The 26401-nt window shown below is 43.6% G+C and overlaps 2 protein-coding genes across 9 annotated transcripts in view; one reads left to right on the top strand and one right to left on the bottom strand.

Annotated features, from left to right (window-relative positions):
* Positions 1-409: 409 nt before the first annotated feature.
* On the bottom strand, positions 410-5462 carry NTHL1 (nth like DNA glycosylase 1). Of its 2 annotated transcripts, none has more exons than XM_065732703.1 (6): positions 5405-5462; positions 4869-5089; positions 3802-3972; positions 3094-3253; positions 1538-1643; positions 410-894 (listed from the first exon to the last, which is right to left on the bottom strand). In XM_065732703.1, the coding sequence occupies exons 1-6, from the start codon at positions 5460-5462 to the stop codon at positions 771-773; spliced, it is 840 nt and encodes a 279-aa protein (XP_065588775.1). In that variant the 3' UTR covers positions 410-770. The 2 variants fall into 2 exon arrangements, with proteins under 2 accessions (XP_065588775.1, XP_065588776.1); XM_065732704.1 differs by lacking the exon at positions 5405-5462 and adding an exon at positions 5278-5334 and having other exon boundaries at positions 4869-5085.
* Positions 5463-5579: 117 nt separating this feature from the next.
* Positions 5580-26401, top strand: part of TSC2 (TSC complex subunit 2) — a 30718-nt gene continuing 9896 nt past the window's right edge. For 3 of the 7 annotated variants that reach the window (XM_065732696.1, XM_065732694.1, XM_065732701.1), the window contains exons 1-30: positions 5580-5610; positions 6378-6542; positions 7474-7560; positions 8205-8315; positions 9049-9193; positions 9331-9448; positions 9918-9966; positions 10360-10485; positions 10812-10885; positions 11228-11354; positions 11939-12082; positions 12304-12441; positions 12659-12762; positions 13551-13632; positions 14494-14649; positions 14981-15097; positions 15617-15739; positions 15980-16086; positions 16504-16657; positions 17328-17450; positions 17756-17890; positions 18393-18582; positions 19005-19098; positions 19416-19518; positions 19733-19827; positions 22352-22483; positions 24011-24175; positions 24666-24818; positions 24998-25110; positions 25507-25728. In XM_065732696.1, coding sequence (XP_065588768.1) covers positions 6405-6542; positions 7474-7560; positions 8205-8315; positions 9049-9193; positions 9331-9448; positions 9918-9966; positions 10360-10485; positions 10812-10885; positions 11228-11354; positions 11939-12082; positions 12304-12441; positions 12659-12762; positions 13551-13632; positions 14494-14649; positions 14981-15097; positions 15617-15739; positions 15980-16086; positions 16504-16657; positions 17328-17450; positions 17756-17890; positions 18393-18582; positions 19005-19098; positions 19416-19518; positions 19733-19827; positions 22352-22483; positions 24011-24175; positions 24666-24818; positions 24998-25110; positions 25507-25728 — 3625 coding nt within the window. In that variant the 5' untranslated portion in view covers positions 5580-5610; positions 6378-6404. The remainder of the gene's footprint in view (positions 5611-6377; positions 6543-7473; positions 7561-8204; positions 8316-9048; positions 9194-9330; positions 9449-9917; positions 9967-10359; positions 10486-10811; positions 10886-11227; positions 11355-11938; positions 12083-12303; positions 12442-12658; positions 12763-13550; positions 13633-14493; positions 14650-14980; positions 15098-15616; positions 15740-15979; positions 16087-16503; positions 16658-17327; positions 17451-17755; positions 17891-18392; positions 18583-19004; positions 19099-19415; positions 19519-19732; positions 19828-22351; positions 22484-24010; positions 24176-24665; positions 24819-24997; positions 25111-25506; positions 25729-26401) is intronic. The other 4 variants (XM_065732698.1, XM_065732695.1, XM_065732700.1 and 1 more) reach the window with 2 other exon arrangements.

Below are 26401 nucleotides of genomic sequence, written 5' to 3'. Positions count from 1 at the left end.
AGTGAAGTCAGTGCTGCCCTTTCTTTGAAGAACAAAACATGTATGGTGGTGGTGGCCCTGCTGTCAGCTTCTGAGGTACACACTAACCTGGATCCTGCAGCTACTGGAAACCGTTCGCACATTCAAAGAGTGAAGCTGCCTTGTTACCTTCTGCCATTCTCTGCCTTCCCCCAGGCTCCTCTGTGAGCAGAACTCAAAGGTTACTTGTTCAGACTGTGGCTGCATCTGACCCTGGCTTGTGACATCTCCAGCTGGACCTTACAAACCATGGTTCTCACTGCCAGGGCCAGGCAACTTAGCTTCCTGCTCTCAGCTGGCAGGGCTGGTTGCTGTGGGTCCTCACTTTGGTGAGGCCATCAGTACTCTTCTTCCCTTGCCCTGTGCTACAGAGATGCTAGCAAACCTCAGGTAGAAAAAATAACCCACCACCTTTATTCAACATGTATTTACAAGCAGCAGCAAGTCTTGCATCTCCAGCTGTTCCTGACACTGCACAGCCTGCTGTGCTGCTGGGGCACACACTCAAGCATTCACACGGGTTGGAACTGGCAGCACTGACACAGGAGGACTATTATGCTTTGAAAGACCCTTTTTCCCCTGGAGAGCCCAGCCACCAACAGTAGCTGCCCCTCCCCAGAGATGCTGGGCTGGCTGCAGCAGTGTCCTGTTTCCCTGCAGTCACACAGTCAGCCCTGTGCAAAGCACAGCATTCCTACTGCTTGACTCTGGGCTGAAGTGGCTCCGTTGCCCTAGGAAGCCAGAATGGTTTCTCAGCATCTCTTGGCAGCAGGGCAAATGTCTTGATTGAGGCATTCTTTGCAGCGAGGATTCACAGGCAGGCAGGTCTGCTGGCCAAAGCCCACCAAGAGCCAGTTTATCTCCCTCCAGAGATCCCTGCAGTGAGAGAGTGAGCTTTTCAGTGCAGCTGCTTAGGGGGGTTAAGCAGCCCATGCTTTTACACAGATACTTTTTGCCTACTGCTTCCCTCTTGGCTTCCCAAGCCACCTGGAGGCTTAAGAACAGCCCTAACCCATCTTGATCCCTCTGAAGTGTGGGGGATGTGGAAGGACAGTCACGCAAAGCACATGTGGTCATTTCCTTGTGCTGAGGCAGGTGTCAGATGTGGAGATGTGATATTAGAATGCTCTACTTGGTACTTGATACTGAAGGTTAAGCATCACTGAAGTCCAGAATCCAACCATGGCCTGCTACTGCTATGGCCATTCAGCTCAGCAAGGTCCCACATTGAAAAGCACCTGGCTTACATCATTCTAAGTTTGCCTAGAAAAGAGCGTGGTATCAAGGCCTCCAGGTACCTTCCTGAACTAGTGTTGACTGACACATCTGATAGCAAAGAAACCACTCAGTAGTTGAGATGCTGCTGAAACACCCTGAGAGAAAAGAGACATCTGCAGACAGCTCTGTACATAAAAAAGAGATCCACACTGCAGTCACTGTAAATGCAATAGGATTGTGTGCAGATGTGGCTTCCCTGACTAGCACAAGGCAGAAGGAGCCTGGGGGGCTCACACCTCACCTGGGCAGCCAGTCCTCCAGTGCTACCCGAGTTTCCTCAGGGTATCTGGTCTCCTTCTTCACCCACTTCAGCCTGTTTGTGATCCTGTGCACGTGGGTGTCCACAGCTAGGAAGTGAGAGCCCAGAGTTTAGGTGGGAGACAAAAATGCCTGAACAGAGAGAGCACAGCCAGGACTGCCTGTCACAGTCAGCCAGGTACAGTGATAAGCTGAAATAAGCTTCCTTTGTAGCCTTGCAGGAATAAGGCAGGTGAAACAGAAGGGGAGGCTCACCCACAGAACAAACACATTGGTTTCTTCCTGCGCTCAGAGCCAAAAGCAGACAGGGTGGGTATCTCATACCACACAGCTAGCAACACACTGACATGATCTTACACAGCCTTCCTACAAAGGTTTCCGCACTCTGATCTAGCAGGCACAGGGCAGCCTGTCCCAGGTTCTCTTCCTCTGGGTGTTTCAGCTGCTGTTACGCAAGTTGCAATCTCTGCCCCTCAGTTTACCCAGATGGAAAACACATTTCATAATACCTACTAACACAAGAGGGTTTGTGAGGTTTAAACAAATGTTTATAAAGTGCTTTGAGCTAAAAAGCTCAGAATGCAAAGTATATTATTGTTAGATCAGTAGAGATAAACCTGTCTCTGTGGCTAATTGGGCAAAACCCAGGAAATTGCTGTAAACAGGAAGACTAAGCCTTGCCTCCTAAATCAAAACTGAACAGGCAATTATTTGGAAAACAGTTGGCTAGTTTGGCTCCCACTGGACTTCCCTCCCCCACAACAGGGAGAGAACAACAGACCCTGAACACTGCTGAGTTCTCGCACAAGAGCCACATTTTGCACAGCTGACAGTCACCAGTGGGGCTGCAGGGGTCAGCTGCTGCCCGCACTGACCTTGGGCTGTGGCAGTCATTCATCAGGTGGCACCACTACTGGCTTTCCCAGGGCCCTCCATTAAGCAGCAAATACACTTGGAATATTAATCTGTCCCCAGGGTCCTGCGGTTGTGCTGATCTTCCAGCCCCATCTGCTGGCTGTGCAGGGCAGCCCTTTCTTTCTACAGTGCATCTTGAACCACAATATTCCAAGCAACTGACAGTGGAGACTAAGACACATTTCTACCTGCTTAACAGCTTCTCGGGACACCCTAAAATTATCTGCAAATCACACAGTTATCCCCAATTCTCTTTCACTTGACACCAATGAGATTCCAAAGTTTTATTTTACTAGCACATCTTTTTGGATGCCTACCCAATTAAGCAACATTTGTTCTGCTTACCAGCATCTGAGAGGAGGGAGCGACTGTACTTGGCCATTTTTGCTTCAGATTTTGGGCAAAACACTAAATGGGTCCATGCTTAAATCCTAGCAATACATCTACTTTGAGTGGTTGCACCCTGCACCCATCTAAGTACAACATACACTCTGCATATGACTAAACTAAAGTGATGTTATTAAGCTCCTTGGGGCAGAAAGCTTGCAATGAGCCCTCTCTGTCCAAGGATGGATCATGCAGGATTCAGGAAGAGAGAAATGTGGAAAACACAGTTCAACCTACCTATCCCAGACACGCTGTTCCAGGCAATGTTCATGGCCAAATGGGCCATTTTGGGCCCAACTCCTGGCAGCTTCACCAGCTCCTCCACAGTGCTTGGTATGTCACCCCCGTACTTCTGCTTCAGGATGGCTGTTGTCTGCTTTATGTACTTCACCTTATTCTAGAAAAATCAAAGGGAAAAGCAGAAAAGATGAGCTGCCCTCCAATACAGGGGAAAGAAACAAACAGAAAAAAACATTCCACTCCTCAGTGTGGGTTATGTGTGAGGCCAAGTACTGGAGTTTGCAGAGAGGTGACAGAGGTCTTTGATTTCTTCCTGAAAGCAAAATGCTGAAAGCTGATTAGTTCTAACCTCCTCTGCACTCTGCAGGCACTGCAGCAAACAATCCTGCAGTGAATACAAATCACAAAGAACAGCATAAAAATACAGCCTTTAACTTGACTCCAGGGAAAAGATCACCACAGGGCACGGAATAAAGGCTGAACACCGGCTGGCAGGCAGTCTCAGATGCAGGGCTGATTCACACCCACCTTCTGCCTCCAGCACTTGCTTTCTGCACAGGTACTGGCCACGAGACACAGCCTGCAAAGGCCAAGCCACCTTGTGTCCCACTTCTGGGCTTCTGAGCAGTCCTAGACATGAGTCTCCACATGCGAATGGAGGAAGGTGGAGGAGGTTAATGCACACAACATCAATCCTGCACTCACCCTCCAGAATCCTACAGGATAAATGATTTGCCCGAGCGTCACATCATCCATCTGCAAAATGCTGTCAACCGTGAGGCCACGCTGCCTCAGGCGCAGCATGGCAGCTGATGTCACCTGATCCTTGGTCTGGCTGGAAAGCATCAGCGCCAGCAGAACTTGGTAACGCATAACCTGGGGGAAGGGAGACACCAAAAGGCTCTGAGAAGGTTCTTCTGGACTCTCCCACTCAGCACACTGCCGAGACAGTCTGTGGGTTTCCTCTGCATCCCCATGCCCAGCACGCAGACAGCACAGCCCTGCACCATGTCCTTGCCTTGCTTTGTTTTTAATATGATCCAAATGCTCCACTCCCCCATTTCATTCCCATGATGGGGGAGCACACTGCCATCCCAGCAGATCCCTGCCTTTCAACCAGCATCCCCTTAAAGGAGGGCTGCAAGAAGGCAGGACGTCAATCTGCACTTCTGTGTTGTCCTAAGAGCACAACAGCAGGTTGGAAAGTTTTCCACAGCTCTCTCAGCTTCTCCCTGAAATGTTTTTCCTCTGTGTCACAGAGCCATCTTGGTGAGTATCTTCCTTGGACTCCTGCATGGACTTTTACAGAAAGAAGGGACATGCCTTCACACCCTGCCACCCAGCCCTGAAAGTACAGCCCTAATATGTTTTTGAGGTTCCCACTCCAAGTCATCTCATCTTTGCCTCAGCCTCTGCTCCTGTTTCAAGCTAGTAACTCCCAGCTGGTAACTCTTCAGTTTGTCCAGAGGACAAGTGCATTTCACAGCCGTGTTTGCTAGTGAGAATGGTCTGGATGGGAGCACAGAATCCAGAATCACATCACAAGGAGTGTCTGAAGGCAGAGTTGGGCACAGGACAATGAACTGCTGGCTCTTCTCTGCCTGCGGGATAAGCCAGCTCCCTCCCATGCGTACCTGTGCCATAACCTCCTGCAGAACTGATCCCTGCCTGGAGCCTAGATACACCTGGATACACTCTGTATTAATTCTGCTGTTATGGAGGTTCCCAAACCAGAACTATGGAGCCTGGTGGTGCTCCCAGGATGCTGTTACCTGTGGTGGTGCACTGGCGTCATAGCATTTATCCACTCCCATCTCATCCACGGGAGCATCTCGGTGCCTCCTCATCTCCCGGATGCGCTCCAGCTGCTGCCGCCAGTTCTCTGGCTCCCATTTGGGGCTGGGGGACTCCGGCCTGGGTTCAGCTTCATAGGCAACAGGGACCCTCCTCGTCCTCCTGCTACACCTCGGGGCTGCACCGGGAACCCGGCTCCCTGCAGGAGGGGGATGTTCATGCCTGAAGCCAACACTTACTGTCAGATTCCATCGCCTGCCCTGCACTAGATGCTCCTTCCCCACAACCTCAAACCAGCAGCAGTACTTGTGCGGGCATCAGCTAAAATTACGAGCACCTTATCAGATCAAAGCAGGCCCCCGCATACAGATAACAACCCTCCAGGACTCATCCATCTCAGCAGCCCCACCGGGGACGCTGCTTTGAACTTGCCCAGACTCCGCCCCCTTCCACGACGGGATCGGACCCGGTGCTGGTCCTAGCCCCAACCGCAACCCCTATCCCCGCCCCGTACCTGCGGTCGCGGCTCCGAACCGCCGAGCTGCCCGCCCACCAGGCACAGCCGCGCACATGGCGGCAGCCCCGGGACATCCGGGACTACCAATCCCAGAATGCCCCGCGACGGAGAAGGCACCGGAAGTGCCAGGAGGGACTTCCTCCGGAGGCGGGGCCGGCGCGGCGCGGAGCGGGGCCGGGGCGGCGGGGCTGGGCCTGCGGAGGGTGAGCGGCCCCAGGCGTGGGGCTGCGGCCTATGGCTGCCGTGGGACTCCGGGGTGCCTGGGAGCGGTTGGGGTGTGGGCTGCTGTGGGTTTGGGTGGCCGCGGGGCTGCTCTGGGGCCTGTGCTGTGTCCCCTGGCGTGGGGGGCGGGGTGTTGGGGTGACCCTTGGAGGGTAGGGTGCCCCGCTGTCTTGAAAGCCGTCGTGGTTAACGTTTGTGTTACAATGCTGCGTGCTTGTCACGGAATTTTGGAATATCACCGGTTGAAGGAGATGCACGCTTTGCTTTTGGGTTGGGAGTAATGGAATCCCGGAATGGTTGCATTGGAAAGGCCACCAGAGCCTCCCCAGCCCCACTCGTGCTGTGGGCTGCTTGTCCCCAGCAGATCAGACCAGGGCCCCATGCAGCCTGGCCTGGAGCACCTCCAGAGATACGGCACCTGTGGGCAAAGAAAGCAAGAGCTTTGGCTCATACCTGCCTCAAAGTGTGCATCTCTGTGCTTCAAAATTCAGTTCAGTGATGTTAAAATGGAGGTTGCCATGTGCAGGGTGTGGTGGTATTGGTCACTCAGGGCTCCCTGCAAATGGTTACTCAGTGCTGTCAGCCCCGGGCAGCTCAGTGCTGTCCTTGGCATTGAGCTTCTCTCTGTAAACAGCTTGGAACAACAGAGCTGTTTGTAAATGCTGCATTGTGAAGGCTGTTAGTGGTGTTTTCATGCTTAGAGATTCTGCCTGGGCTTCTCTGAACAGTCACTGCTCTGTGTTTGCAGGGGCTCGGTGCTGCTTTCTTGTCAGCAATGGCAAAGCCTCAAAGCAAGGATTCTGGGCTGAAGGAGAAGTTCAAGAATCTCTTGGGGCTGGGAACATCCCGGGGAAGTTCAAAGTCATCAGAGGGCAAGCAAACGGAGTTCATCATCACTGCAGAAATACTCAAGGTGTGAGAAATGGGCATAGTCTGGATTGCCTGGGAAAGCAGAGGGCTCTCAGTCAGTTGTTCTGCCTTCTTTGTGGCAATGTGTTCTTGCATTTTTACCTTATATCTCTATTCACTCTTGAGTGTAATGGATATAAAATTTGTGGAGTTAGAATTAGAATTATTCTACTATTCAACTATTTATATATAAATAGTTATATATATAAATAGTTATATATATAAAATTATATATATATACTTATATATATAAAATTATTCTACTAGAATTATTCAAATAGTTCTGAGATGTTTTATAAGATGGTGTTATTCTCTGGCAGATTACAGGCTGTTTTGTCAAAATAAGTTGCTTTGCATTGATAGTCTGAGCTTGATGAAGTTTATATGACAGCACGTAGTGCAAGCTTGAAACTATTTCTGTTTCATGAAAAACTTACATTTTCGTGGAAAAAAACCCTCAAATGATTCCAGTAATTGGCCTATTGTGTCAAACAGAATAGTTGGCAAACAGAGAGGACACGTTCAAGGGGGAAAGCGATCAGGTTCTCTTCTTGTCTTTGCTGAAGCAACTGAGCTTCTACCTGCTGGAAGCTGGGGAGAGACTTGTGTCCATCTTTTCCCTGCCTTCTATGTACTGGATGAGTGTCAAAGCCAGAGAATTAACTTTTCTGAAGAAAATGAGTTGTTCTGTCCTGGAGGTGCAAAGCTGCTTGGCTCCAGGTCTGGGAAAGTTCTAGTTTTGACGAATCATCATGTGCTCATGCAAAAATGTTTTTGGAGAAATTCCTGAAAAGCTCCAGTGATGATGACTAATAGTTAGATCATTGTGGGCAAATGTCTTAATTCCTTTTTTAACAGCCCATGTACCCCTTTGAGAAATGGATAACAGTTTCTAGAAAGATAAACTGTTGGCTTATTTCTGCATTTCGTTCCAGGAACTGAGCATAGAATGTGGATTAAGTAATAGGATACGAGCAATCAGCCAAATCTGTGAAGTGGCAAAAACAAAAAAAATTGAAGAGGTAAGTTTCAAAGTGTTCAGTGAGTATTTGAAGCATAAAATGTAAACATCTCTGAGCCATTGTAGGAGGTTCCTGTAGTTCAGACTGCCTTTTCAAATTGCTAATCTCAGAAGCTACATTTTGTGCTGTCTGAGCCTGTAGTAAGGTGGCCCACATGCCAAGGAAATTAGTCTTGTCCAACCTACCAGTTTTGGAGGAGAACATGTAGCTGACAGGCTTCCTGTGTGAAATGGAAGGATAATGGTGTGAGTATATAGGCCCAGTCAGGACATTTAACAGGAGATGATGTTAATCCTGCAGAGGCATGGTGTTTGCTGGCTTCCTGGCCTGTTACTGAGCAACTTCCAATTAATTTTGAACTCACCTTGTGTTTGGGTGAACATTTCTTCACAAATGTTATATGAATGAAGAACTTGAGTGACTGAGGTGCAGGCTGTCACACAGGACAGGAACTGGTGTCTCATGTGCTTCACCTGAGCTTATGACTGGCAGGTGGGAGTGTCCCTCAGCGAGGAGACCTCTGGACATGAAAATTCCCAGAGATTCTTGTTTATTAACTTGCAATAATTAATGGCTGGCCTGCTGGGTGAAGTTCCCAGAAGAAGCTTACCTTTTCTTTTACTGCCTCTCACGTTTGTTTTCAGCATGCAGTGGAAGCAATATGGAAGGTGGTAGCTGATATGCTTCAGCCAGAGCGCCCAGCTGAAGCCAGGCATGCTGTTCTTCATCTCCTGAAGTCAATCGTTCAAGGACAGGTGAAAACAAACTATGGCAAAAAACTATACTTAAACTGGATTTGTGTAGAGAATGAATGTGAAAAACTATTGGGCAGCCTTTTCTTACAACTTTCCACATTTCTTATTTTGGTGTTTTAATTTAAATTCAGGCATAATGTAGCAAATTTTATACGGCCTTTGTCCAGATGTGCTAGTCCTAATCTGCAGCAGTTTTTGATGTTTCAGCTTGTCACGTATGCAAGAAGTTCTGAGTGAGATACTTTCCTAGCTTGGCCTAGTTAAGCATGCTGTGAATTCTTCAGATGTCACAGTGTGCTATTCAAACATAAGATCATGTTGGCCCAAAGTCCTATTTTGCAGTATCTTGTAAAGGCAGTGGTAGATGCTTAGGAAAAGAGTAAGCATCAATTCTGTTTCATTTTGTTTTATAAATGCTCTCATGGCCATGCTGTCAGATGCAGTTTCTGTGGGTTGCTTTGTGTATAAGAGGCTGTCTGTGTGGTGCTGGTCAAAATAGCCTTCAAGCCCTGAATGCTGGTAAAGAAATGTTAGAACAGATTGAGAAGTCCTGGGCAATTGCTGGCAGCCAGTAGTGACTGAGTTATTTTTGTAGCCTGTGGAAAAATAAAGTAATTTCAAGCATCAAGTTTATTGTTACAGATTTTAATCAGGTCCAGGGCTTCTTTTTCTTTAGTGACACTGTTATTTCTCCACCTTCTTCCCCCTCAACCCCGTTCTTCTTTTTCCTAAGGGTGAGAGATTAGGGATCCTTAGAGCACATATTTTTAAGGTTATTAAGGACTATCCCTCCAATGAGGACTTGCATGAACGGCTTGAAGTGTTTAAGGCTCTAACAGAGAATGGACGATACATCACTTACTTAGAAGAAGAGTTAGGTGAGTATTATCTTCATTCCTTTAACATTTGCCTATGATAAGCCAAGGGACATGCATCCAGCAATGTGAGATAAAGGTAGTAGAAATAACTCTTCTGGACAGAAAGCTGATTGTAATGATTTGTTTTCTCCCTTTAGCTGACTTTGTGCTACAATGGATGGATGTTGGTTTGTCTTCAGAGTTCCTTTTAGTTTTAGTGAACCTGGTGAAATTCAACAGCTGCTATCTGGAAGACTATGTAGCTGACATGGTCCAGTAAGTTTATTTTTACCCTCTAATTGTTTATTCTTGGCTTATTACAAGGCACAGCTTCAGATTAATATACAGAGAAGTGGAATCTTTTTAATCAGATCTGAATCTATTCTGTTCTGGGTCATATCTGACATTTTTGATAAATATTTCATTTTCTTACAATGTTTAGGTCCATTTTAGTTTAAAATGTTGCATATACTTTCCCTATTTCATGTGATGAACCCAACTACAGTGCTTAGTCTTTGTTTGCTCTTTTATTAACAAAGGCTTAATGGGGTTACTCAAGTGCAACTTTAAGCTGTTTATAAAAGGTTATACTGTTCAGTGTCTTTAGGAATGTTTTAAAAAGTGCCAAAGTAGGGAGAGTGATAAGGGAAATAACATGCCAATTGACTTTTCTGTTTTAGCTCTTTGTAATTTGCTGAAAATCACATCAAGCAAACAATTATAATTAAATGTTCTTTCTTAACAGCAAGATATGCATCTTGTGTATTCAGACTTCATCATCTGTGGACATAGAGGTCAGTAATTTGAGTTTGCTTCAGTACTTTGAAATTCTTTGAAACCATATCTGTTACAAACAAAGTCAGACTCTCTTCCCAGTTTATTCTTATCTCAGAATAGAGTTAATACAATGTTATGAAGTGTTTATAAGCAAAAATATCTCTTACACCAATACTATTTTTTTCCAAAAGAAGTAGAGCATGCATAAATCTGTTAAGCAAATCAGTTTTTTTAACAGTGCTTTTTATTGATTACTTTCTATATATATAAAAAAAAAAAAAAAGAAAGAAAAAAACCATATCTTCATCTTTTTTAACTTCCAGAAGATTTCCTGGGTCTGTCAGCCTAGGATTTGACCTGTGTTATTCCTAGGGATGTGTATAACAATGTTATCTTTCTCTTTCTCAAAGATTTCTTTGCAAGTTTTAGATGCTGTGGTTTGCTATAACTGTCTGCCCTCGGAGAACCTGCCAGTATTTATCATCACTCTGTGCCGTACCATCAATGTGAAGGAACTCTGTGAGCCTTGCTGGAAGGTCAGAACTGTTAATGAGTTCACTGTTCCTTCCTTGCAGGTGAAGAGCTGCTTGCTTGTGAACATATGTCATAATTTTCAGGTTGTTTTTAGAAGTAAATTAATTGTTTCAAGCATTAAGGGCTCATCACGTAGTGTAAATTCCGTCATTTCCATGTGACTAACCTGTGCTTTCAGCTGATGTGGCAGGCTGCCTTCTCTGTTGTGGCATGGAAATGGCATGGAACACATTTTCTTTCCATAAGCAGTTACGATTGACCAGATGAGTGCATGTTTAGGGTCATGTCATAACAATTGGATATTTAAGTGTTTTCTTTGAATTTCCAGCTCATGCGCAACCTTTTGGGAACTCATCTGGGACACAGTGCAATCTACAACATGTGCAGGATCATGGAAGACAGGTAAAGAGGATGTGTATCAAAACCCTGGTAATTCTGTAGAAGTCCCATTGAGCCACTTACCTCAGTAGAGCAGGCTGAGAGTTCTGGTCCTTAGAAGTGAATCCTCTTCCTTATAAATCTGCCAGAATACTCATTTTTCAGCTTTTCTGAATTTAATTTTCTTTCATTTAAAAATAAAATCATACTAAAAAGTTCTCTAGATTTTGTGTTTATAAACTGCTTTACAGTGCTCTGATGTGTGGCTGCTGGAAATTAGTGTTATAACAGTTTGTACTGCTATTGAGCCTTATGCCCTAAAATAATCTAAGCGTGGTCTAAGACTTTCCTCACATCTGTTTTTAGAGCTTACATGGCAGATGCAGCACTGCTGAGAGGAGCAGTATTCTTTGTTGGGATGGCTCTGTGGGGTGCTCATCGCCTCAACTCACTCAAGAATTCCCCAACTTCAGTGCTACCTTCATTCCTCAAGGTAGGATGGGATGCTGGAGGAAGTATTTAATCAGATGTGTGTCTGACCTGTACAAATGTAGAACAAAATTGTGATCCCCTTCATCGAAGAGGTCTTTGCAGGGCTGAAAGATATGAATTGGATGTGCTAGGTGATGTATAAGGGAAGAATAAAACAACAGAGATTTTAGGTTTAAAACTGAAGCTTCCTTCTGGAACATTTCAATATCTGTTGTCCAGAGTGCAAAAACTTGCTGTCTTCCTAATGCATGGTGCATAAATCTGAGGGGCATTGTCTTCAGAGCTCCCTTAAAATTTTCTCATTCAAGTGAATCAAGAAGTTTTAAAGCTTTAAAACCTCAGAAGCCTACTCCTTTAGGATAGGGCTGAATTTGGCAGCTGATCTACAGCTGCTTGCAGGAGGGCGTAACTGCACTTCATAAAACAGTTCTTTGCTTTGGCCTTTGTGTGTATAGACTTGGCTGCATTTAGACAGGCCTTCAGGCTAACTTTGTAATGAGTAAGGCATGTTTCATTTGAGAATTCAAGAGGGCTTCTGACTGCTGTTTTCCAGTGGTTAACTGACTGAAACACTTTGTATTTCAGGCCATGACATGTCCCAATGCAGTTGTATCTTATGAGATAGTTCTGTCCATCACCCGTCTAATCAAGAAGTATGGGAAGGAACTGCAAGCTGTAACCTGGGATATCCTCTTGGACATCATGGAGCGATTACTGCAGCAGCTGCAGGTAAGTGTTGAGCCTGTGTGATGCACTTTCAATTGAAAGACCTTGCCATAAATATTTTTGTAAATTGATCTCGTTTGTACACTTCAGTGACCTTTGAAGTCAAATGAAGGTTTGTCCCACTTCTTGACACAGTGCTTGTCAGCTGAGTTTTCCATTTGTTGACAGTTGATATCTTCTGGTAAAGTGGAAGTCTTTTAGGAATGTTTTTATTTCTGTTTCAGAGTTTAGAGAGCCAAGAACTTAAATCCATTGTACATGATCTTTTGACTACAGTAGAAGAACTCTGTGACCAGAATGAATTTCATGGTTCTGAAGAGAGGTTTTTTGAGCTGGTGGAAAGATGTGCTGATCAGAGACCGGTAAGACTTTTACTGATGGCTTCTTTCTTTATGGTCAGTTGAAACTGTTTCTTTACTTGTTACAGTTGAGAACAGTGAGTCCTGAAATAGCAAGTAGTTAGAAAACCTCAGCAAGGACTTAACATTCGCATGAACCTTGTTCTTAGAGGGAAGACAAAAATGAATGTGTTGTTTTTGCTTATACACTAAAAAAAAATTCTTGATCTTTCCATGAAAGGAATCTTCTGTATTAAACTTGATAGCATACAGAGCTCAATCCATTCATCCTGCCAAAGATGGCTGGATTCACAACCTGCAGATGTTAATGGAGAGATTCTTCAGGTATGAAATCATAACTTTATGAATACAAGGTACTTTCAAATGTTTCTTGCCACCTTTTTGTGTTAAGTGATTTTGTTTTCTCAAGTTCTAATGTTAGCGAATGACCACTAAGAAGTGCAGTAGTTCCTGGGCACAGTACGTGAAAGGATTTGTTTAGCAAAAGAAAAACTTTCCACTGAGCTATGTCCCTTTTTTCCCTCTGTCCTTTGTTACCATTGGTTGGTGCTATTCCACTTCACATAGGCAGTTACATGCTCTACTGCACAACACTTTGTAGTTCTGACAGCAAACAAGACTTTGGCTGTTAAGCCTCATGATTGTATGTGGTAGTCTGGTATTAAAGTAATATGTTTTTTGAATTGGCACTCCTAGAAGTATTTTTATGCTCTTAAAATACCAGTATGTAGTAATAAAGAAAACTTATCTCTCATTTGTGAAATATTGCTGAAGAGTAGAACTTTCTCTCTGCTGCATGTTTGGTTTTGAATTTGCTCACTGGAGCGCTTGCCCTTCAGAACTTCCTAGTTTGGTCTGGAAGTGGAAAAAATGCATTTACAGGTCTTCAGTAGAAGTAAAAGCTGAATTGTAAGAGAAAGCTGAATTGGGATTCTAGTTTCCAGTTGTTCTTGAATCTGTGAGACATTAACTGATCTCTAATGTTTATTGCTCTGACTCAAAAAGTTTCTTAGTTTATCTTAGTTTTACTTTCCTTTTTTATCCTCTTCCCCCCTCCCCTAAATAGCAGCAACTTTATTTTACTCATCTTGAATTTGCTCTTCCTATTTTAGGAATGAAAGTCGTAGTGCTGTTCGTATTAAAGTTCTGGATGTCTTGTCCTTTGTACTGAGTATTAACAGACAGTTCTATGAGGTGTGTGTTTATCAGTTTCTGATGATTACATGTGCGATATTAAGGGGTGGGAAAGGCTTTGGTGTGACAGGTTTTATACTGTTGTCTCTGCCACTGAAGAGTGTGCAGAATTGTGCTTTCAATTTGACACGTAGGAGGAATTGCCTTTTAATTGCCCTTATCCAAACAGAGGTCTGTGCAACTTGCGGTGTGCAGTGCTGTGAAATGTTTTGAGGACATCCTTGCTTGTGGATTCCTTTCCCTGTTTTAAAGTCACTGATTCCATATACATTTTGTTTTGGAAAAACAGAATTGTTCTGAGAGGCACAGAGTTGATATAAAAGCTTTGTGGAAATGTGAGGTCTGGGCAGGATCTGACATGAGCAGATTGACTTGTCTTGGTGCTTCCAGTTGCCATCCTATATAGAAACTGTCTGAAAATGAATTTGCTCAAGAGCTCTGGGGATGTCTTCAGCTCCCTGGAATGTACCCAGAGTGTGTCAGAGGACAGGAAGGGGCAGAGGTGCTTCTTGGTTTTTTTTTTTTAAGATTTATGAAAACTTGATGCTGTTGTATGTTTCCTGCCTGTTAAGAAACCAAGTCATAAAATTCTCTTAGCCCAGGCTCAAATAGACTGTTGATGTCATCTGTAGGATAGATGAAAAGCCCAACACTGAGTCTGAGTTCAGCAAAAAGCCATAAATATTTTGAAGGGGGAAACAGAAATGCTTAGCTGGAGGGAAGAGGAAAGATCAAGGCATGTAACAGTTGAGGATCAAGCTTGATACCAGTGTTCTTTTTATAGCTGCTTGTCTCTTTAACATGCTGATTTAAAAACTGACAGCAAAATGTCCAGGCTTATTCAAGTCTGTTCCCTTGCAGGAAGAGCTGATAAACTTGGTTGTGATCTCTCAGCTGGCTCACATTCCAGAGGACAAAGACCATCAAGTTCGAAAACTTGCCACACAGCTGCTTGTAGACCTTGCTGAAGGCTGCAACACACATCACTTTAACAGCTTGCTTGATATCATAGAAAAGGTGAGGTAGAGTTTGGTCAACTGTCAGTGGTGTCACAACAGCTTTATCCAGATCCTCCTGCTGTGGCTCAGACCAACTGGTGAATGTCATCACATGCATGGGTCAGTGGGGTACTGTAAAATCACTGGGTTCTGTGGGATGCAGAGATGGAGCAGGGAGTGGAATGGAACTTGAAAAGCCCTATCAACACTCATCCAAGCTACATGACAGGGCTTGCAGAATTTCTGGCAAAGATAACTTGCTATAGTCTTGTTTGACCTTCCAGGATTGAATTACAGCAGATCTGTGTTGTAGATCTAAAGTATTTTGCTTTTTTTTTGTTTTTAAACAGGTGGCTGCACATTCTCTCTCATCTCCATCTGAACTGGAAGAGAGGGATTTGCTATCATATTCAGCTTCTTTGGAGGACGTGAAGACAGCAGTTCTTGGACTTCTAATAATTCTTCAGGTAAATCTGGCAGAGCATTAAACTGATCCTCTTCCAAGTAGACTTCTACCTGTCTCTAGCTTTTTTAGATAACTATTCTGTTATTAAATGCTCTTCCTTTGTTTTTATCCACTTAATATTTAACTCTTCTGGTTGGTTTTTGAGTATTTTGTGGCCATTTGCTAGATGTTTTATTTTCTCTTATTTGCAGTCTACAGCACATACGAGTGCATTTTCATGCGTGGAGGGCAGATGTGTTCATAAATTGTAGCAGAAGGGGAGTGGCTTGTAACCTTGAATCGTGTTTGGATAGTATGTCCTAGGATGCGTTTTAAGCAGCTGTGAAGAGCTAGTTGATCTGAACACAGCAGAAGTCAGTTTTTGTTCTGGAGTCTGCAGCAGTTCTGATCAGAAATGTCCTTTTATCTTGGTTTCAGGAGCCAGAATTAGCGACGTTGTTCTTGAGTTCTCAGTGCAGATACACATTTCTGAATAACTAGTGTCAGTCTGCCTTTAGATTGTGTTTCTGTTCCTCTGTAGACAAAACTCTACAGCTTACCTTCCAGCCATGCCATGCGTGTGTACGAGATGCTGATCCACCACATCCAGCGCCACTATACGTATGCGTACAGCCTTGCTGTCGCTAGCAGCATCAGATTGCAGGTATGAACAGTAACCCATGCACTCTGTCTCTGGGAACCTTGGGATGCAGGTGGGAAATATGTTCTGTAGAGCTTGTCAGAAGCTCTGAAGAGATTGTCAAAATTGTTTCTTGGCTAGTATGTGTACAGAACTAGCCACAGCACCTGGAAAAAATCCTTGTGTCTATACCTGCAGGTGGGAGTTGGGAGAATATTCCACTGGCCTGAGTTTTCAGTTACTTCAGTGTCTTCTCTGTTGCAGGTATTTGATTTCCTCTTGATGCTTCGAGCTGACTCGCTCCACCGTCTTGGCCTTTCTAACAAGGATGGAGCAGTGAGGTTCAGCCCTTACTGTCTGTGTGATTTTGTGTAGGTTTCTCATAGCGTTTAGCAAATGCCATTTTCAGAACTATTCTACATTCTTGCATGAATATAATCATCTATTTCCAGTTTGTCTGAATCATCCAAATGCTGATGAATCTATTACAAGACAGTTATAGTTACAGCTTAGAATGGTCCCAGCTAAAAATGCTGAGCTCCTTAGAGCCCTCGATCTCAGACATTTCTGTTCCCATCACAAAACTTAACAAATATGCTTGCAGTTTCCTGCCTGGAACCAGTTCTGATATTAAGCTTTGATTCAATTATTTGTACAGATCTGTCTTAGTTTTATGGCTTGTTCTGATGTTTTTTGTGAAACATACCACAAAAGATACATCTCAAAAATTCCCAGTCTTCTGTCCTTAAGTTTACCTTATGTTATTTTTCTTCCTTCCTATGTTATAGAGAAGCAGAGAAGAGGGCTTCTGAGAAAAAGCCTGCTGGTACACTCTCTCCACCTTCAGGAAGTCCCAGTGTGCCTTCCCAGAACAGCACCATTCGGATAGGACATTTGCCTTACTCGATGGTCTTTGGTGTCCTTCTGCAGTGTTTGAAACAAGTATGTCTACTCTTAACTACAGTTGTCATCTTTGTGTGAAATACGACAGCTTTTAAAAGGTCTGGATAGAGAGCACTATCCCTTCATATCTAAACAGTGCCTGAAAAACAATACTTAAGTCCTCCTTCATGGACATCTGTATGTAATTGTGCAACTTTACAACCACCAGTGGGAGCACCAGTTCAGCTCTCCAGAAATTCAGCAAGGCTTTCATTGCATGCTGCATCACATTGGACAAGGGCAAAAATGTGTTTGTTGAACAAATGAAAGAATTCATCCTATTTCTGAAAGGGCATTTGGAACTGTAAATGAAAATTGCTCATTAATGTTGGGTTTGGATAGAGCTGCACTCTGAGAGAGTGTCTTGCTTTGGGGCTAATTTGTACTAGCAGTTAGGGGAGAGTTGAACTCTGCCTCTATGTGGTTGAGCTCTGTTTAGTCTGGGTACAAGTCTTCTTTCAGCATGTAGTGCCAGTATTGCACCTAGAGCTGGGTGAGAGACAGGAAATAATGTGCAACAGCTAAATGTCATTTCTTTTTGTGCAGCTGCCATGCCAAGACAACATCTGCCTAGGAAATGGCATGCTGTCTGAAATGTGATAGCTCTTACTTTCAAACTGAATGAAAATCATCCAAAAATTTTCCTCCCAAACCTTTTCTTTCTTTCCAGGAGACAGACTGGAAGGTGTTGAAGTTGGTCCTCAACAAGCTACCAGAATCCCTCCGCTATAAAGTGCTATTCTTAACCTCTCCTTGTAACATAGACCTTCTGGCATCTGCACTGAGCTACATGGTAATTCCACTCACCCTATAGAAGTATAATTAACAGATCCTTAGTTTACTCATCACTTTTTTGCTTTGTTGTTTTGCTTCAGTCTAGTGTTTACAAGACTGTCATGCCTGTTGCCAGTCCTTGCTCACCTTCTCTTTTTTGGGGGGGTTGTTTTAGGTGTTTTGTAATTAGTGTTTTTCTTCTCTATGCATGTACTGTATATGTATCCACATGCAAAAGGAGTTATGGGCCCTGCCTTTCAACTGCCTTTTATTCTTGATGCATTCTTGATGTAAGATATTCTGACTTAATGTGTGATTCCTCAGCTCACAGATAAGAAGACAACTGACAGGCTCCATAATACCCCAGAAGGCTTTTCTCGCACCGATCTGCATCTGGCTGTAGTTCCAGTACTGACAGCATTGATATCTTACCATAATTATCTGGACAAAGCTAAACAGGTACAGGAAAAGACAGAGAATGTGGTGGGAACAGGGCCTGGGCCTCTACAGTAGAGCATTTTCTTTTTTGCTTTCCTAACTTTGTGCAGCAGTCACTGTCTGATCAGCTGACTTTACCATTGGCCGTTCATTCTTGTTCCGCTGCTCACACACTGTTGGGTGACTTTACCTACTGCTGGAAGACCCTGGTAAATGTAAAAACTGAACAGAAAGACACAGTATTTTCTGTAAGAAGGCTCTGGTACATCTCCTTGTTTGTTAAGTAATAATTTCTGAAATTTCTATCTGGTTAAAGTTCCATCAAAAGATTTTGGCCTAGAAGATGAGCAACATTTCTTAGGGTTCTGTGTCAGTGCGTTTTGAATGGTGTGTGTCATGCAGGCACTGCAGTAGTGATGCCTTATAAGTTATTCTGAAATGCTAACTGGAGTCAGGAGGTAGGATGTCACAGGTTTTCTCTTTATTGTGACTTTTTTCTTTTTTTTTCCCTGTTGTTTTCTAGCGTGAAATAGTGTACTGCCTGGAACACGGTCTTATTTATCGCTGTGCAAACCAGTGCGTTGTGGCACTCTCTGTCTGCAGTGTTGAGATGCCTGACATCATCATAAAGGCTCTTCCTGTCTTAATAGTCAAATTAACCCACATATCTGCTACAGCCAATATGGCAATCCCTCTCTTAGAATTTCTTTCAAGTAAGTTATAAGGTTCTTCTGTGTTTGATCTTCTAGTTGTAAATGTTTAGACTTGAGTGTGACTGTTTTGATTGCATTAGTCAGATGCATCATGCTGTAAGGGTTTATTTTTTTTGGTGATATCTTTTCAGCATCCTCAAAATATGTAAATGTTTGATTATCTCATTTGTTAACTGTTTTTGAGACACTTGCACATGCTTACAGTGCAGCTGTACAGTAGTGGGAAATAGAAAGCTGCTCTCCCTCCCTTGTTCATGACTTTCAGCAGCATGAAATTACTGTGATGTTAAACATGATGTTAACTTCTCTGTCAGCTGATGACTTAAAAGAAACAAAACAATACAAATTAAGCTGAATTCTGGTATTGAAGAGCTCATGTTCAGAACTCACCTGTGTTGGTTTTCTTCTTTGAACTGTTCTAGCTCTAGCAAGGCTGCCTCATCTCTACAGGAACTTCGCTGCAGAGCAGTATGCCAGTGTGTTTGCCATCTCCCTGCCGTACACAAACCCTTCCAAGTAAGCTTGTGGCAAATCTCCTTCTTCCCCTTCCTCATCTGTAAATCGAAGAGGATAAGACAGGCTTTTTTGTAGTGCTCATGTCAAGATTATTTATGGGATATTGCTCATTTTGGTATCTCTGAGCCTTTTCTGAAGGTGGACCTTATTCACATGCATTCTGGGACACAAAGTCAGTTTTTCTTAAATAGAAGTCTGCTTTTCTTTTTAAATTAAACTTAAAGGAACAATTGTGTTTCTTAGACAGATAAGTCCCAGTGTTCAGTTCTGGGATGATGTCATATTGCAACACTGAACTGTGGTTTTTGCTGTTTTAGGTTTAACCAGTACATTGTTTGCCTGGCCCACCATGTGATAGCTATGTGGTTCATTCGGTGTCGCCTTCCCTTCCGAAAGGACTTTGTTCCTTATATTACAAAGGTAATGAATACTACTGAATCAAACAGCATGCAATAAAAATGGTGATTTATACTGGTTCAAGAAGTATAATGGTCCTGTATGAAGACAGAAAATGATACCTTTCCTTCTGAACATCTTTTTCAAAACGATAAGCGAGTTCTTGTGCCTGTGATTGCAGTCTTTCAGCTTTAAGCCCTACTCATTCAAACTTGTATCTGTTTGTCTTGATTGACAGGGTTTGCGCTCCAATGTGCTGCTCTCCTTTGATGACACGCCTGAGAAGGACAGTTTCAGGGCTCGTAGTACAAGCCTCAATGAGAGGCCAAAAAGGTAAATGATGTTAGAATTCCAGCAGGGTCCTGTGTTCCTTGTATAGTGCTCACACCCTTCCCTGAGTTTATTCTGAAGGAGACTGTCTAGTTATCCGAAATCTGACTGCATTTAAGCAAGCCAAGTAAACCTCTTTAGGGAAATGGTAAAAGACAAATTGAGGTTGGTAAGAAGTTGAAATCAAACCAAGCTGGCAGTCTGATAGTACATATGAAAGTGTCACTGTCTGTTCTGTAAGTTTTTACAGTAAAGTATGAATTTCTTTATTGCTAGTTTTTGAAAAGCAACACTTCCTTCAGGTACAATGCTATCAGGGAAGAGAAGGGAAATACCAGAAGTAATAATGAACCGTATTTATATTTATAGCATTAACTTCTTTTAATAACTGATTGGCAATGACTGCTGTAAATGATTGCCCGGGAAATTATTGTGATTAGTATAAATTGAGATAGCAAAACCTGTGTTTTTCCATGGGGATGTCATTGTATGTGACTAAATGACCAAAGGCAGACAGCTGCCTTGTGCATGTGTGAATGACCTGTTATTTTATTTGAATTTTGAAACCAGAATGTCAATTTGAAGCAAAGCTTGATATCTTCAGAATTCAGAATGTTCCCTGCTGGTGGTCTTTCAAAGTAACACATGCAAGAATGGAAGAATATTGCTTGGAAGGCATTGTGGATCCCTTCCAATTTGGGTTACTCCATGCTTCTATGATTCTAAGGCATTTAAGATTTCTCCAGTGTCCTTTTACCTGGAGGACATACCTAAATTGGTTCACTTAACTTGCTTCAGTGTTAATGTGCAGTAAGCATTCAGTGGCATTTGAACCCTGGGGAAAGTGCCTCTACTTTAACTGCAAGGCTCAGTGAGTGTCTTGCAATGAAGAAACACCACCCCTTCCCTAATGCTATAGCTGTAAACCCTGTTTTGTGTTTCATCTCTCCCATCTCCTCTTCTTTCATTCAGAAATTTGGAAGAGAAGACTTTTGACAATCGTCTCTCAAATTAGAATTTCAACTAATCTTTTTTTTTTTTTCCTCCCAAAAACCTGTTAAATTCAATCAGGTTGGAATACTACTGTATCTAAAGGTTTTCCCTAACACTGCTGGATCACTTCCCCAGAAATGTCTGCTAAGCAGTGTGAGCTCAGGCAGCAATTGAAACACCAGAATGACGGTGATGCCTCTGAGTCTCAGTTTGGATGCTGGTCAAATGAGGGAACAAATAACTTTGAGTAGATATGTTCCCTTGCTTCAGAAACCTTGTGTGCTTGGCTTTTGCCCTGTAACCCCTAAGAATAAGCATTTCTGTGCTCTAGCTAAGGTGCTGTTTGTTGACAGAGATGAAGATCTGTACAGTTACCACAGCTGCTGAGGCGCATGATGTTGGTGTAGGTGAAAAGCTCAATATGAACTTATGTTCTCTGTGATTACATCTCCAGTTGTGGCCAAAATCTCTGTCAGGGATAGCTGGGAGGAGGAGTAGGAGAAATAAATTCTAATCCATCCAAGTGGCTGTCTGAAATGTAATCATTCACTGAAAGGACAGCAAATAAATGATGATCAGGATCGTTAAGTGAGTCTCTGTATTTTATGAACAGTGATGTGAACTGTTGGACCAGCTGTTGTGTCCAGATTAGAGTCAGGAAGGCACACACCTCAGCTGTGACTGATTGAAGTGTCTCTTAGATGTTAATTGCTGTCTCCTCCCACATGTGGTTGGCTCCATGTGGAATGAAGGGTTATCTTTCTGTTCCAGTTGCACGTCAAGTGGGTTACTGTGTGCCACCTGCAGTAAGATAGCTTGCAGGACAGAAAAGCACCATGCAGCCAGCAGCCAAGGGGATGCTTCCCTTCTCCCTCCATCTGCACTGTGTGAGAAGCATCAGTTTCATTCACATGGGCTGAGCATCCCCCAGTGTCTCAGGGTCTGGGCCAGGGGACACCTCTCTCTGACCCTGGGATATTTGTGGTTCAGCTGAAGTTCAGACTCAGGCCAGGCCTAACAGCATAGAGATGGACAGACAGATACCTGTCACTCTTAGAGGAATGTACTGCTACCTGATTTTGGCAAAGCATTTTAAGATCCTGGGGATCTTTGTGGTGTCCTGAAGCAGTGAGGTGGGGTAACAGGAGGTGGCTGAACTGCACAAAACTTCTTGGACTTGTGAAATTTTTGCCAGATGAGCGTTCTGATGCTTTTTGCCTTTGTTTAACAGTTCAGTATTCCAACTCTCATTTCAATCAGCTTTTTTTTGTTTTAACTTGTACTAATTTCATTTGTTTTGTAGCACGTTTAAAATCTTGTTTTCAAAATGTGGTTTGTCTTTTTAAAGCTTTCAGCTCTGCTTGTTTGTACATTTTAATTTTTATTTTCCTTTTTTGGCATTTGTTTTATTTTACATCACCCTCCGGGATCCCCCAATATTGACCCTGTGACCTGTGACCTTTCAACCTACATCCCTACAATGATTTCCTCCCTTCCTGTGACCTCTTTTGGGGCTTGGTGCTTCTCCACCTAGTAGTTTAAGACTAGCCAAAAATGCAAAGCAAGGCTTGAATAACTCTCCTCCAGTGAAAGAACTGAAAGAACCCTCTGCAGTTGATGCCTTCCGATCCCGCAGCATCAGTGTGTCTGAACATGTGGTCCGCAGGTAGAGGCACTTTAAATGGGGAGAATCCAAGAGCAATTCAGCACTTGGACATTTTACCACATGGGTGGGTGGAAGCAGGGTGGATTTGCATGTGGGATGCTTGCATGACTCTGCAGTACAACCCTGGTCTTAAGCCACAGCCTGGTTTTTGGGAAGGTATTCTGGACTTCCTAGTGCTGGCTGTCAGGTGGTCACATCACCCCCTGTGTTGTGTGTGCCTGCCTTCCCTATGGTGCTTTAGGAACAAATGTTTCTATTTGCAAAGTAAAGGTGGTGATGGAGAGAGAACGCAACATTTTTCTTTCTTTTTTTTTCCTGTGCAAGTAAGTGAAAATCATGCTTAAACTCACTGAAGCTTTCAAAGTGGTGATGCCACAGGAGGGGCTTTTGGTACTCTGCTAACTGATTTACAGGCCCTCCTCCCAAACTGAGAGCAATAGTTCTGGGTTTGGGATTTGTTTGACACAGAGCTGATAGAAGTACTTTAACCAGAGTACGAGGTCATAAAAAGCTTTTTATTTGTTTCTCCATAGAGCAGTTAAAGGTGAACTGTACACTTATAACACTTAGCCAATACAAAACTATTGTTTTCATTGCTAAAGAACACAAGTTTTGATCACAGAAGTTGATTTTCTCCCATGAAAGATGAAGTGGCTTATGCTAGGTTTCTAAACCTATTTCTGGATCATTTCCCTTGAGTGTTAAATTGCTGTCCATAACACATCAGATGGAAACCTGAGCCTGAAGTTTTGTGCCTCGATCCATAAGGATTCCTGTCCACAGAACTTCACTGCTTGTATTTGAGCTTTTGATGATGTGTCAGTCAAGATAAACGTGCTGACATAGCTGGATTGTGATTGTAATTCTGGCACTTAATTCTCTGATGTCTTCATTAAATTATTAGGTGATTTTTTTCTCTTCTGTTTCTATGTAAATTGCAGCTCTCTGATCTTCTGCCAACATCTTGTTCAGAGTGCAATTCTTTTCTCTTTCAAATGACTTTCAATCTTATGTATCAATTGAATTAGCCTGGAGAAAAAAAATCACTATATGAAAGAGCTGCAACAGAGTGAAAAGGAAACCACAACGTTAAAAAGTCAAGTCTAGAAAGATGCAGTTTGTGGCTTATGGGCAGCACACAGCCTGGGGAACTCTGCAGGTTGCTTATGTCACAGGATGCTTGCCCTCACTGTGGAGTAGTGGGTTCCAAGCATGGTGCTGCACTCACTGCTCACTCAGTGTGCTTGCCCATGGGCCACCCGGCATCTGAGAGCACTGGCCTGGCTTAGCTGATGGTCATTTAAATGTTTCTCAGTCTGAAGATAAAATACATGTTCTCTAGTAAAAATCTAGAAAGCACAACATGAGGGTGATCCAAAAATACTTTATGTCCTGGGTTTACTGTCTGGCACTTCTCTGTTGGGGCACATGCATGTATCACAGGTGGTTCTGCATCGTAGTGTCTGCTGGGTGACGGGGACGAACATTTTGCAGTGGTATCTGTCAGCTGGAAATGTTCTCTTCCAGTCGGATACAGACGTCCATCACTAGTTCCAGCTTGGGCTCTGCGGATGAAAATTCAATGGCTCAGGCTGATGACAACTTAAAAAATCTCCATCTGGAACTCACTGAGACTTGTCTGGATATGATGGCCCGATATGTCTTCTCCAACTTCACCGCAGTGCCTAAGAGGTGACAGTCAGTGACAGGGGAGGGGGTGGTTTGGTTTGAAGTTCGTGTTTCACCTTATTGGTCCAGAGGATGCACTGAAGGTTGTGCAGCCCCTGGAGGCATGCTGCTTGTGAGCACTGACCTGCTCCCCATCGTTGCAGGATGGTCACAGTCTTTGCTTTGGAGCTGAGTATCACGTCAGCTGGCTTCTAATCAAGGGCACTTTTTTTTGTTGTGTTAAAAGTTCCCAGGGGAGATGCATAGCACAGACAAACTCTTACTTCTCTGTAACCTGTGTCCAGGATCATAGTAGTAGTGCTACTGTCTACTGATATTAAAGTCAGATCATCCCTTTTCCTGAAGGGTAACATGTTCATTGATTGGGGAGTGCTAAAAATCCCATGAAAAGGAGGAAAGCAGACAGCATCTCCTATACAGAGGAAGTCAGCAGCCTGCATAGGCTCTGTACTCTGTAGTCTGAGAGCTGCCTTCATCACAGATATGTTTCTAGGTCTCCTGTGGGTGAGTTTCTGTTGGCTGGAGGAAGAACAAAGACATGGCTGGTTGGCAACAAGCTGGTGACCATCACTACAAGTGTCGGAACAGGGACAAGGTCCTTGCTTGGCCTAGACTCTGGAGAGCTCCAAAGCACCACAGAATCAGGGTAATTACTGCTCCCAGTTCTAGAAATTCCCACCTAACAAAGGCATTTGAATGTTTAACCACCATTATTGTGGGTTTTGGTTTTTTTTTTAATTTTCTTCTTATCACAAGAGTACTGTTGTGTTTGGTCAACACGACCAATTCCTCTCTCAGCATCACTGATATCTTCTTTTTCCACAGCTCAGACCCTGTTTTGCAAGTGAGACAAACTAAAGAAGCTCCAGCAAAGCTCGAATCTCAAGCTGGGCAGCAGGTTTGCAGAAGCTCTCGCAACAGAGTCAGATCCATGTCTGGTAAATTCCTGTCCTGGCGTCTTACTGCTGGCTCTGTGTTGCAGGCTTAAGTGTTCTAGCACCTACTGCTAAGCTCATTTGAGAATCTGGATTTGTCTAGTATTTAATAGGGAGCAGGTAGCAGCAGCTTTTGGCCTCAGGAGTACTAGTATTTCTCCTGCTTGCCTTCCTTGCAGGAAAATTGGCAGCTGGTTAAGTCTCATTGCAAGAGCATTTGCAATGAGAATCACCTAGATCTGTCAGACGTTGTTTATAAGAAACAGACGCAAGGTGAAGCTCTCGTGGGTTTCCAACATTGTGAGCACAACTGCTAGAGGATCTCAGCAAGCTTACTATTTCTCTGATATTTTTACTGTCAGCTAAACATGGCTCTCCCTTCTGTGCCTGTTTTGCTAGGTGGTCATGCCTTACGTGTTGGTGCCTTAGACAGCACAGCCTCCCACTTCCCTGGTGGCTCAGCTTCCCAGGGGACACAGAGTCCTCCTGCTCCTGCATCTCGGACAGAGAAGACTAATCCTGCTCCACAGACACCCCTGCAGAAAGAAAAAGCAAACTTAGCTGCATATGTCCCACTGCTGACACAGGGCTGGGCGGAAATCCTCGTGCGCAGACCCACAGGTATTGTGATCTGGGTGTGGAATGAGCTCTCCTGATTTGGAGCCTGAATGAAAAGGAAAAATCCTTTTTTTAGCTCAAATAAATCACTTTGATTGCTTACTGGCTCTTTAAAGCAATTTATCTGATACCTGATTCTTTGTAATCACTCTTGTTTTTAACTGCAAAAGACCTGTGAGAAGGTTGGAGTGAGGATTTCTAATTGTAGATTAAGAACTCCTGCAGAAGCTGTGTCTGCTGGTTTATCTGGCTTGAAGTAAGGCTGATGTTGACACTGGTCTGTGTTGTTTCTTGAAAACCTGCCTGTTGTATGTTTCATCTTCCCCTGCTAGAGTTAAGATGATTGAGGCTTATGGCTAGAGCAGTTGCAGAGTTGAGTGCTGTTAGAGAAGGAGTAATGGCAGATGTTAAAAGTCAAAATTCTTGAATGCTGCAGTACATTAACTGGGAATTGTCTGTTTCAGCTGGAAGGTGCTTGCTGACAAAATAACTGACCCAGTATCATTCATTAAAATACCTGAGTATTCCCCTTTTGGGAACCTGGTGTGGTAATGAGTTTACCAGGGATTGTTTATGAAGAGCCCGGGGTGAAGGATGCAGTGGGAGACAGTGGAGCTGAGAACTTTCACTGTTTGGATTTTATTTACATAATCAAAAACAATCTGTGCTTTTTTAT

Source organism: Cyrtonyx montezumae, unplaced genomic scaffold, assembly GCF_038088225.1.
Source record: "Cyrtonyx montezumae isolate F1298 unplaced genomic scaffold, pur_monq_1.0 scaffold_16, whole genome shotgun sequence".
Taxonomy (NCBI): domain Eukaryota; kingdom Metazoa; phylum Chordata; class Aves; order Galliformes; family Odontophoridae; genus Cyrtonyx; species Cyrtonyx montezumae.
The sequence above is the reverse complement of the archived record's forward strand: the minus strand, read 5'-3'. Positions and strand labels throughout refer to the sequence as shown.

Excerpts from the sequence above, each read along its gene's own strand:
- NTHL1 (XM_065732703.1), bottom strand. The coding sequence starts at position 5,462 with ATGTGCGCGGCTGTGCCTGGTGGGCGGGCAGCTCGGCGGTTCGGAGCC. Across the intron at positions 3,973-4,868 it reads ACGCCAGTGCACCACCACAG|GTTATGCGTTACCAAGTTCT; the intron begins GTAACAGCATCC and ends CCCTTCCCCCAG. Across the intron at positions 895-1,537 it reads CTGGAGGACTGGCTGCCCAG|GGATCTCTGGAGGGAGATAA; the intron begins GTGAGGTGTGAG and ends CTCTCACTGCAG.